The sequence below is a fragment of the Propithecus coquereli genome, unplaced genomic scaffold (genome assembly GCF_000956105.1).
Source record: "Propithecus coquereli isolate 6110/MARCELLA unplaced genomic scaffold, Pcoq_1.0 Scaffold110, whole genome shotgun sequence".
Classification (NCBI taxonomy): Eukaryota; Metazoa; Chordata; class Mammalia; order Primates; family Indriidae; genus Propithecus; species Propithecus coquereli.
In genome coordinates this window covers 331,732-344,488 of record NW_012134970.1, presented here as the reverse complement: position 1 = coordinate 344,488, position 12,757 = coordinate 331,732, and the positions used below count along the sequence as shown (strand labels likewise).

Here is a 12,757-nt window from a genome sequence, read left to right as displayed (position 1 = left end):
TTTTTTTTAGTAATGATTGTCATCATATCAAGGTTAATGGACCTGATTTTATGGTACTTCTGAGGAAATTTTTATCGTACTCAAAATTTCACAGGTGTTTCCAATTATTTGGTCTGAGAGAAGTGCCTTTTTTGCAAAGAGTTAATTACGTACACAGCTGGCTTCCACTATGTAATGTTTTATTTCTTAAAACAGAGTAGTGGATTATATGGGTGTTCATTATAACATTCTTTGAGTGTCTAAAAATTATCATTATAGAAATTTCTGTCTAAAAATTATAGAAACTTAAGTTAATTTGGGATTAAATGCAGTCAGTGAATAAGTTTGTGTATACAAGAGAGTCAGTGTGAGAACATGGAAATTATAAAGTATTTTTTAGTCACTGTTCCAGTATCTGGCACTCAGTGACTATTTATTGAATTTAAAATAATGGTTATTCAGTTTTATAATTTAAACAATTAGCTCTCTCAGTGTTAGTCTTTTGGACCATTTTTGTATTATGAATTTTAGCATCAGAAGGAGTAGAGAAAATGAAATTCTAAACCGATCAATATTGCTGTTTGTTAGTGGTCATAAAAATGTATTTAAAGCACACGGAGATTTAGGATAGTTATTAACTTTCAATTTATCATGCTTACTGCACTCTCATAGTTAATTAGTTGTTGTAATTAAATGCAAATACAGCTAACTTTATAAAACTGCACATAAATTTGTTTATAAAACATAAATTTGCTTATTTTATATCTCCATTGTAATAATCTGCCTCTCAGAAAGCATACTCCTAATTTATATGTTATGGTGGACATTTTACATGACCTTTACTTCTTTATCTTAGGAATGAGGGAATTGAAGTTCGTCTAGTAAAGAGGAGAGACTATGATGAAGAGACTGTTCGATGGGCAGATGCTGTCATAGCTGCAGGAGGTAATAGTTTTACAGAGGTAAAGATGTTGGAATATGGAAATGCTACTAATACACATTATTTCCAGATACTCTGGGGGTTAGCTATTTTGAAACCTTTGGAGTCCTACCATCAGACAAATTTTTGGATTTTTAGGATTAGGTTAAAACATCTGTTTTATACAACATTTTACTTTTTTAACGAATGGCGTTTCTGTGAGGTTCCATGGATATATTTCCATGTTTATAGTTAAGGTGTGCTTTTAACTTCAAATATTCAAAGGATTTTTTTTGTATTTGGTTTAATTATGCTGGTTGTAAGAAAAAAAATTGAAGTTGATAAAGTGTTTAGTGAGATTAGATAACTTCTACCCCTCTTTGGCCCCCAATATACTTAACACTTATTTTTTCCCCTAAAGTTTATGTTAATGATCACTCTTCCTGAAGCTTTAAATTGATGGCAGCTGTTGGAGAGAAAAATCTGAACTTAGACACTTTGTTGGATATATTTTCATTAAAATAATTTATGAATTTGGAGTGGCGTTATGGGAGAAGAAAAGAGAGTTGGCTAATAGAAATTTTGGGATTAGAGCAGTGGTTACCAACTAGAGGGTGCTACTGGCATCTAATGGGTATGCTGCTAAACATTCTACACTGTACAGGACAGCCCCCCACAACAAAGAATTATTCTGCCAAAAATGTCAATCTTGCCACTGTTGAAATCCTGGATTAGAATGGGAGAGAGAGTACAAAGGTATAGTAGGTAGAAAGGAAGTGAGATAGGCTGTGGCAGTCAGCAGGGTGGGGTATGATTGTTAAAACAAAACTATTGGTATTCAAAATGATGTCAAAAACTGGCTTTATAACAGAAGGCTGGTTATCTCTTTTATCTTACTTACGTCCCTTAGGTGATGGCACGATGCTTTTGGCAGCAAGTAAAGTCTTGGACAGACTTAAACCCGTTATAGGGGTAAACACGGATCCAGAACGGTAAAAGGATCTTTTGTTCTTTTTGTTTGATTTGTGTGTGTGTGTGTGTGTGTGTGTGTGTGTGTGTGTGTGTGTTTCGTGTTATACATACAAACATTTTTGCTTTGCTTTGCATAGTATTTACTTATGATCCATCTTAAAATTTGGAAGCTATTCTTTATTTGCTATAGTCAGCTTACTGGGCTCTGTTGCTACTGGTATTTTACTATGGTACATGATTTTTAAGTGGAAGCATCATTGTTCCTGGCTACCAGGAACATTAGAACCATGTTCCAAAAACATTTTAGTGATAAAATTTAGGCATATAGAATTGAGCAGGATTATCTTTTATGTAGTTGTTTTCAAGAATATAGCTCTAGTTTTAAGCTCGGATATATGCATCTAGCTGGCATTGGTGGTAGAAAATTATGTTATGACAAAGATTAATCCTCACATTTTGAGTATGAGCCCCCACTAACACTATGATTGGAGGGTCACACCAGGATGCTTTCGCTCTAGTGAGGAGATTTGTTGATATTTAAGATAGTGCCTGATTTAAAGAGTAAGTAAAAGAATTCTTCAGAAGGCCCATTTTTTTTTTCATGCCTTTGTATGTGCTTTTGTCAAGAGTGCCCTTACACCGCTTATTTACTTCTATAGTACTTATTCATTCAAGACCCTGGTGCTTCTCCTGGGCTCTGACTATAAATCCCTGTACAGAAGGCACTTATCCCTTTGTATTATTTTCTGCTTAATTCTTTGTCTTTTCCATTAGACTATAAATTCCTTCAGTATAGGGCCTTATATTTTAATTTCCCTATCACTAACATAGTTTTATACTTCATTAGACAATAAACATTTGAAAAGGGAATGATTAATTAAATGATCTTAGTGAGTTAGGGCTAGCATCCAATCTAGCTGAATAAACATTCCCTGAATGTAAGCAATTGAGATAATGGGTTCAGTCATTAATTTTTCATTGCCATCAATTTTGATGCATGTGGCTTTTAGAACTTCTAATGGCATATTTTCCTATCAGTCAGGTAAGACATTTTGTTACTTAACATTCCTGATCATATTTTATACAGTTTATTGAAGTATATCTTCCTTTAAAACAGCTGGCTTAATATTCATATACTTGTGGGAATTTTGAAACTGGTAAGCATAGGGTGTTAATACCCATCTCTTTGTTTTCCACCTATAATAACAGGTTTTAGAAGTTCTTTGGTTTTTCTTCTTGCCTCCAGGAAGATGTATTAAGTTGCTTCCTAGTGTTTTCTATAATTCGAGTTGCCTGACTTCTTTTTCTTAAGCTATGGTGCCTCACAGTCCTTTAAAATGCCCAGAAGTTAATGTTTAACTTAAATTTCTTCTCCTCTTTACTGGTTATTAAGTGTGTATAACCAATCATACCAAAACTTAGAGGCTTAAAACAATAATAATTTATTATTTCTCATGGTTTCTGTGTGCCAGGAATTCAGGAGCAGTTCGGCTGGCTGGTTTTGGTTTGGGATCTCATGAGGTTATAGTCAGATAATCAGCTAGGACTGCAGGTATCTGAAGGCTCAACTTAGGCTGGAGGATCTTCTTCTAAAATGGCTTACTTACATGGACTCCTCTAAATTAAATATACTTTTTGTCTGCCTCTTCTGTATTCTACACCCACTGTACTGAACCTGGTAAATAATTATGATGTTTGAAAGCTTAATATTCAAAATAGGATAGAGGGCATGTGGTAGACAGCCTCCAAGGTAACCTCCTAGTATTTATGACCCTATGTACTCCCCAATTCGCCCCCCAGTAGTCAATCAGAGCTGTTCTATGTGACCAATAGAATATGGTGTGACAATGTGTGACTTCTAAGGCCAGGTCATAAATAGTATTGCAGCTTTTGTATTGGTCTTTTGGACTGCTCTTTCTGGGGTAAGTCAGCCACCATGATGTGAGGTCATTCAAGCAGCCCTGTGGAGAGGCTCATACGGAGAAGCATTGAGGCCTCCTGCCAACAGCCAGCACCAGTTTACCAGCCATGTGAGTGAGCAACCTTGGCAGTGGATCCTTTAGCCGGAGTCCTCGCTGATATCTGACTGTAACTTCATGAGAGATTCTTCTCTCTCCAATGTTTTAGACTTGGAGTTAACCTCAGCATGTATTATTCTATTGAATGACTATTGATACCTTTTATGTTCTTAACACTGTGTAAAGTATTACAGTGAATATAAAAATTAAAAAACTTAAGCCCTGCCCTTTTTTAACCTCAGTGTTAACCCTCTCAGATAAAGAAATTGACACAGTCACAACTTTGTAAAAACATTTTTTTCTGCTCCTAACACTTATAAGTAATTTACGTTTATTATCAGGAATTTGTTTTGGTAAGCCTACCCCCAGCCTTTTCTTCAAGTTTGAAGTGTTGTATAAATGATGATGATTGAGTTTTCTGGATACCTTTAGGTGCTGTGTACTCTCATCTTCCTATAGCAGCCTATAGGCAATCTGACCACCTTATAATTTGCAATTATTTGTTTTAATTTCTGTTTTCCACATCAAGCTGTGAACTCCTTTAAGGAATTTCATCCTTTATATATATATTTTTTTATAAATGTGGGATTACATTGGATTACGATTTCTCAGTTCTCTCTTAGTGACTCAGGATATATTAAATAACATTTAAAAAGGAATTATGGGCCGGGCGCAGTGGCTCACGCCTGTAATCCTAGCACTCTGGGAGGCCGAGGCGGGCGGATTGTTTGAGCTCAGGAGTTCGAAACCAGCCTGAGCAAGAGTGAGACCCTGTCTCTACTAAAAATAGAAAGAAATTAATCGGACAACTAAAAATATATAGAAAAAATTAGCTGGGCATGGTGGCGCATGCCTGTAGTCCCAGCTACTCGGGAGGCTGAGGCAGTAGGATCGCTTGAGCCCAGGAGTTTGAGGTTGCCGTGAGCTAGGATGATGCCATGGCACTCTAGCCAGGGCAACAGAGTGAGACTCTGTCTCAAAAAAAAAAAAAGGAATTATGGTTCAAAACACTTTCACATAAATAGTTTGATTCCCAGAATAGCATTTTGAGATTAGTGATTTTATCACAATTTTAGAATTGATGAAACTGATGCTAAAGTGACTTGCCCAAAGTTAATAGTTAAATAATTTAAAGATAATGTGCAAATACTAGTATATTATTAGATAACTTTACAAGGTAATTATTCAGTGGCAAATTTGCTATTATTTTCAGTTGCATTGTAATATAGAAACTTAAGTATTATTGAGTATGGCATTAAAGCTGGATGTAGACTATTTCTATTTGGTCTTTTTGTTGAAAGTATAGACAATTTTATGGTAAAAAATGAAGAAGAAAATAGAAATCTTTAAAATTTCATATCTTGATTTTTGTAGTTTAGTGATACCTTTTGATTAAGTTTTTTTTCTTCACACTTTTTCTTCTCCCTTTTACTCCACCCAAAGGTCTGAGGGTCATTTATGTCTGCCTGTTCGATACACACATTCCTTCCCAGAAGCCTTACAGAAGTTCTATCGTGGTGAGTTCAGGTAGGAATTTCTTATTATTGTTCTTATTTAAATATTTTAATAAGCATGTACCATTAATAATGCTGTTAAAAGCAGAACAAATTAGATAACATTTGGATAACTCCATAGTTATCACAATATCCATAAAAAGTAATGTATTAGCTGAGTCACAAATAGATCTAATTTACCTTCTCCTAGTTCAATTGGAACTGTGGAGAGAAAGCCTGACAGATGTTGCTTGGCCTATAATGTACTTGAAATAGAGGTTTTTCTCCTTCAGTAAAATAGAGGCTTTCTTAACCTTAACTTACATTTCCTTATCAGTTTGGTAGAAAGATAGTTAAAACTGTTGCCTAAAATTGAGTGTTCAAATTTTGACATTTTATATTTTTTATTCTTATCTCCTATCCAGCAATGATTGAAGGTTGGATTTAATCCAGCCATACTGAGATTCCTGGTGTCTCTGTCTTACATATTAAGTATTCCTTAAGCAGCTGGGATGGGTTTTTTTTTCCGTATTTCTTTTACTCAATCTGTTCAGTGGTCAGACCCTCATGAAAAGAGGAAGGTGGAGGGAGGAGCTAAAAAGGGGTTGGCTAATTATATCTGAGAGTGCTAAGTTGGACTACTTTTTATTTTCTGGCTTGGATTAGATTTTATAGTTGGAGAAAGCTTTTTCTCCAGGTATTTGCATGATTATATTATTAATAGATCTTGTCTTCTCTAGAATAATTTTATTATCAGTGATTCTGGTTTGTAGGCATTTTGGAAGTTTGGCAACTCTAGAAATGACTAATTTATAGCTATCAAGTGGAAGTATCTGGCAGAATCTATCCCATTGGCTTTTGATATATCAATTTTTGATTTTGCAATCAATTTAACCTGATTCTTTTTTCCTTTTACCAAAAATGTCATTTAAATTTTTAGGTGTAATCAAAAATGTTATATTTGTTATTTCTTAATCCCTTTTTCCTTTTATTGTATACAAAACCCCATCATTACAAAATTTGGAGGGAGGGATTTTTATCTAATTCAGCCACTTTAACGTAGTATTATTTTAATTTCAGAATGCTTTCTTTTTTATATAATATTTTTTGCTGAACAAAACACAGGGCTATATCTAGCTCAGTATCTTGACCTTAATGGCTTCCTGACAAAGAGTTTAACTTTAATTCAAGTTACTTTGGAAATCTTTTACATATATATTAGATATTTCCATTATAATGGAAAAGAGAAACATTCAAATCCATCTTTGAGCAGGAACCTGTGGGTTTTAGGTGTTTGTGGAATAATTTATTTATGGAATAAGTCGTTTTTTATTTTTCAATTTGGTTAAATCATTATGATGTCTAATCCTTAGTTTAATTTCTTCTATTTTAACATAACTTGCTTTTCCTTCTCTTTCCTAAGGTGGTTATGGAGGCAGCGAATCAGGTTATACCTTGAAGGGACTGGCATAAATCCTGTTCCTGTGGACCTTCATGAACAGCAACTAAGTTTGAATCAACATAGCAGAGCCCTTAACATTGAAAGAGTTCGTGATGAAAGTAGGTGGATTGGGAATTAGATGTGTTTGGGGCAATATTTAACTTACAATTCCTTTGAGCTCTGATTGTTTAAGGTAATAATTTATAATTATTTTTAATGCCACTAGCAACACTTAGGAAAGTACAATGAACTACTTCAGTTGTAAAGTTTACTATAATTAGAATCTGAAGTAAGAAATATAACATATTTCTAGAAGAATTGTTTCCTAGGACAGATGTGAAAACTAATTGATTAGGGAAGGATTACAAAATATCTGACAAGATAGTTGATGTTTAAAAAAAGATTCTTGGCCTTAATCTTTGAAATGTCAAAAAATAAAAAATAAAAGACAGCAGTAGAGATAAAACAAGCTAATCTGTGGAAGATTTCATAATAATTATACATTTTATATAGTTATACTTAAGTATATTAAATAAATTTGTTGTCGGGAAATTTTGCATCCTGGCCTTAAGATTTGTGTCTGAAGTATTTGTGTAAGCTGCTAAGAGAATATTAGCATAAGGTGATTTACAGCTTTTTTTGTTATGAAGACTAAGGTAAATTCTCAGTTTTGAGCTAATTCATGGATTATTATTTAGATGTATTTTCTCACTTTTTCTGTAAATGTAGGGCTCTTATGATGCAAAAGGATACCAAGAGAAAACCTAAATATTTGTGAACTATATAAAAAGATATTTTTTTCTCCTGTGTTTTGTTTTCTGGATACATTTATTGGGAAAAGCTTACGTATATGCTTCATGTCTCTGTTCTCTCTTGGTACCTGATATTTATATCTATTTTTTCAGAGTTTTTCATGGTGACCTACAGCTTTATAGGTTACTATGTTCCTAGTGTGTTTATGTCATGTTTTAAAAATTCTCCTCCAAAAAAAATCATTTGGTTTTAAAAATCTTTTAAGAAATTGTTTGTATATAAATTTCTATTATTGTTTTTGAAAGTCTGCAGTAACTATTAAGATTTTAGGATCACAGCTAGAAATTTTACTTTATTTCTCACTGAAAGAAGTTAATGCTGCCGCCAAAAGATGGTAGATTCCGCTCTTTTCACCAATCGTTTTTTAATTAGGGAAGATGTAGGTTGGTTTGTAAAGATTCACTGCTCAGTTTCCTCAGATTCAATGTATTTAGTTTATAAACTAAGTTAATATTTCATATATAGAAACAAAATTATGTATACACTTAGTAAATCATGGCTTAACATCCAGGATGTTCACATATGATTAATGGTAGTCCAGAAAAGGAACAGAAAAAATGTTCAAAATAAAATAAGAACATTTCTCAAAACTCAGGCAGAGGAAACACTTCAAAAGCACAGGCAACAAAAATAGACAAGTGGGACTATATTAAACTAAAGAGCTTCTGCCTAACAAAGGAAACAACAGAGTGAAGAAACAATCTATAGAATGGAAGAAAATATTTGCAAACTATTAATCCGACAAGGGACTAATATTAGAACATGCAAGGAACTCAGTGCAACAAGAAAAAAATAAATACTCCCATTAAAAAGTGGGCAAAGGCTCTGAATAGACATTTCTCAAATGAAGATATACAAATGGCTAAACTAAACCCCGGAAGAATCCTATAAGATGGATAAATATATTTCATCATTCTTGGAAAAATTGTTTCAAGAAGAATTAAGGTTTATTTTGAAGAGATAGAGGCTTCATTGCAGGTATATGGTTAGGTGACATGAAGGTTTATATTATGGATACTTGAAGAGATAATTTATGTTAACTATATTGAAGTATATGATTCTTTTAAAACAAAAAAGTTTTTAATGTTTTATAGAATTTTTATCATAACATTTCTAAAATTTAAGGAGCTGTCTTGGATTTTCCTTCTCTCTCTTTCTCTCTCTCTCTTTTTTTTCTCATTACCTGCAGGGTCTGAGGCTTCAGGACCACAACTTTTGCCAGTGAGAGCACTAAATGAAGTCTTCATTGGGGAGAGTCTATCTTCCAGGTACTTTTAAACCTAATGGTTTAATACTTTTGGATATTCATATTCAATTTCTACAATCTGTCTAAAATTTTTGAATAATGAATATTTTATAAGTAATAGCAATTATTTACTGAGATATTTCCCAAACTTTATACATGTTAATACACGTTAAGGGGAAAAAAAAGTTCTGTGACCAAAAATGTTTGTGAAACCCTAGGTTAAACAAAGTTATTTGGGTTTCTTTATTGAACTACTTCCCAGAGGCTTTAAACTGTTCATATAGGTGCTTATAAATGTGTTTTTTAATTTTAATTTTTTTTTTTTTTTTTTTTTAGAGACAAGGTCTCACTATGTTGCCTAGGCTGGCCTTGAACTCCTGGGCTCAAGTGATCCTTCTCACCTCAGCCTCCCAAGTAGCTGGGACCACAACTACACCCAGCTTAGAAATGTTTAAGAGAGTGATATACTAAGCATATATTTGCAATTGATATAAAACTTTTATACACAGCTCATATTAAAGTTTCCCCATTAATTGTCTCAGTGCCCTTTAAAGCTCATATATTTGCTTCTTTTTATCCAGGATCCAATTAAGGATCACACATTGCATTTGGCTGCTATGGCCCTTTAGAATTAATTAAGAACAGTTCCTTAACTTCACCCCTGTTTTGTCATTAACGATATTAATGTTTTTGAGTGGTCTAAGCCAATTGATTTGCAGAATATCCCTTATTTTAAATTTGTGTGATTTTTTTCTTCTTTGCATGATGAGATTTAGACGAGACATTTTTGACAGGAATTCTACATAGGTGATGTATTCTTTTTAGTGTAACGTAAGGCAAATGGATTGACAATTCAAGATTATAACCATTGTTACCAAAACTTAAGGTTAATACAGCTCCTCATTGAGAGTATTTAAATGTATGTGTTTTATTACTGATAAAATTTGTTTTGTGGGACCTGAATATAATTTAGTCTTAAATTATTGTTAATAAAATTTCTTTTGCAAAACTTATTTGTAGAATATGGTTACCAGCTATAAAATGTCTACTGTAATGTAGTTGTTTTAACTCTTGGTAGTACTTTAGTTTGAATTCTCATTTTTGTAGATGTAAGTAAATTAGGGTAGAAGATTATAGATGAGTTTTATGTCTTACTTTCCTGCTACCAGAACCATGTGATACTTTGAAGGCCATATAGTTGATTTCCTAGTTTACTCAGAGTTCCATAAATTCTAAAATTTTGTTTTTGCAAGTCATTTTCTTTCATAGAAGTTTAATTTTAGTGAGAAAAATTTGTATTAACACATTGACTGCCACACTAGAAAAAAAAATTTTTCCCTGGGGCCACACCGTTTTATTTAAACAGATCAATCTTTCTAATTTGTTATTTTTTATTGTTTTCTATGCATTAGTTATATGCAGTGTAATCCACGTTTTTAGAATTAAATTGTCAATATTAACTGTAACAATAAGAACTTCAACAAGTAAGATTTTCGTGAACCAACTACAGGGTTTTGCTTCACGAGGCCCTGGGCTCAAAACTAGTCTGAGTTAAATACAACGCACATGGCAGTCAGTGTGTTAACTAAAACAGATATCCACATGCTAGCCAATGACTCAACTCTGACAGTATTGAAAAGAACAAAGCTTGACTCAACAGAATGATTTGAATAATTTTTTTACTTGTAATTATTTTGTTGTATGTAATATTAAATTTATTCAACAAAAGTATATTGTGCACCTACTATGTGGAATATGGAAGTCTCTAGGGATGTAAAGATGAGTAAGGTAAAGGTGGTGGTATCTTAATTTTTTGGAGGGTAATAAATATATAATTTTAAAATGTTTAAAAGTAAAATTCTTCAAAGAAATAAAATAGTTAAAGGAAAATGGAAACTATAGTAAAGTGTAAACATAATTTAACACCAGCAAGACTTATGTTATATATAAAGTTTTTTCTTTTGCTGCATATCAAGTTTGAAACAATACAGAGATGAATAATAGATGCTATTATGTGATAGAAGAGAGAAAGGAGAAAATGTAATTCTAATTACTGATATAATTTAGTTATTATTGCTAAAGACATAAGATAGAGAAGAAAGCAAAAACTTTAAATGAGATTGGAGAAAGTCTAATAGATGACAAAGGTAAAAATGTTCTGTGAATTTATGCTTACTCTAGGCAAGCCATTTATGGCTTGTTTTATTCTCTTTGAGTATTTTAAAGGTTGTATGGTTAACTGCTGAGAGCTTCTACTAGTGTTGCTTTATAATTTGTACTTACTAAAAAATTAAAAAACTTATAAAAGGGGGAAAACTGGGATCTGTTGATAGACTTTTGGGAAGTCAGTGAAGTCTCATGAAGGGATTTTAGATTGAATGCTTTTATTTCCTGTGGCAGTAGTGATCTGGTTTATCTCCTAAATATTGTCTGCTGCTGCTGCTTTTTGTGTTCTCTGATGTCTTACCTTATATCTTTACTAAGATAAGAACAACAATGAATTGGCTTCTGATACTATTGAAAACGGTTTAACTAGTGGAGGCATTCGAACTTATTTTTAAGGATTCTATGATCTCGACCCTTAGGCAGAAAGGACATGAACATTTATTGGATGACCACTATGTGTCAGGCACATATTGTGTATGTTATCTTATTTAGTGCTCCTAGAAGCCCTATGAGAAGGGTAGTTGTATTTTTACTAAAATTGAGGTTTGGAGAGTTCAAATAACTTGCTCAAATCATATAATTAGTTAGCATCAGAATTATAATATAAACCCAGTATTTCTGATTCCAGGTCCTGTATTGAGGCTTCAGGACCTGAAGCTTTGGACCTTTATGCTCTGAAAACTTAAGTGCTTCGCTTGGAAAATATGAAGTGCAGCAATATTATTCCCGCCTCATTTATAATGTTCTTAGATTTAAGAACATTTTAAAAGCCCAATTTTGTTTTCTTTTCTCCTATTTGTTCTAACCTAGAATGTCTTATTCTTGGGCTGTAGCAGTGGACAATTTAAGAAGAAGTATACCCACTCTAAAGGGACTGTGAGTTTTATTGCTGCCTTAAAAAAATAATTTCCCTGAAACAAAAATTCTATGAATTGACTAATCTTGATAAACTTGCATGTGAGAATGACACTAAATTTGCTCATTGTTTTGGGCTCAGCATCTCTTACCTGACCATTCTTTCTCTGCTTCTTCTACCCACCCCCTACTTACCTCTAATCTCTTTTGTTTCTACTTGATTCTGGCATAATAGCAGCCATTTCTCTGGATTTGGCTGGCTTGTCTGTACATACTAGGATCCTAATGTGTGTTTTCTAGGAAGATATAACAAAGCTATGAAATAGACTAAATGTTGAATATTAGGCGGGCTATCTTTTATAAGAATGCTGACTTTAGAGAAAAAAATGAAAAGGAGTATATCATGTAAAACATTCAGAAATTAAGAGCTTACAGGTTAAATTGAAAGGTTTAGAATAAGAGGTAAATTATCCATAGTTGGTTAGTGTTTTCAAACATATCTAATAACTGTCATTATTTTGAAAAGCTGTATTTTATTAGGGGTTTACTTTAACATTTTTATTTACTAGAGAAAAATAATCTAGTGTTGATCAGTGATACCGTTATTTTAAGATGGAATTTACAAAATAGGCTTTTACACATTTCAAAAATTCTTTGAATAGTTACAAATCACTTATACATTCATAAAGAATAGTGTCATTTTTGCTAGTTTTAGAAAACCTATTTGATTTCATATTTATGAAATATTCTAAGAAATGTAAATGCCTTAAGAAATTATAGTTCTAATTTTATTCTTAGTTTTGTCCACTAACCCAGTACTGGTTGAGAATTTTCTTTACAGCTTTATTATCTAAT

At 32.7% G+C, this 12,757-nt stretch overlaps 1 protein-coding gene across 1 annotated transcript in view; it reads left to right on the top strand.

The window, feature by feature from the left end:
* Positions 1 to 12,757, top strand: part of NADK2 (NAD kinase 2, mitochondrial) — a 43,818-nt gene that overhangs the window by 13,049 nt on the left and 18,012 nt on the right. The window contains exons 2-6 of the mRNA XM_012649420.1: positions 834 to 924; positions 1,809 to 1,890; positions 5,332 to 5,415; positions 6,805 to 6,941; positions 8,825 to 8,903. Of these exons, the coding sequence (XP_012504874.1) occupies positions 834 to 924; positions 1,809 to 1,890; positions 5,332 to 5,415; positions 6,805 to 6,941; positions 8,825 to 8,903 (473 nt within the window). The remainder of the gene's footprint in view (positions 1 to 833; positions 925 to 1,808; positions 1,891 to 5,331; positions 5,416 to 6,804; positions 6,942 to 8,824; positions 8,904 to 12,757) is intronic.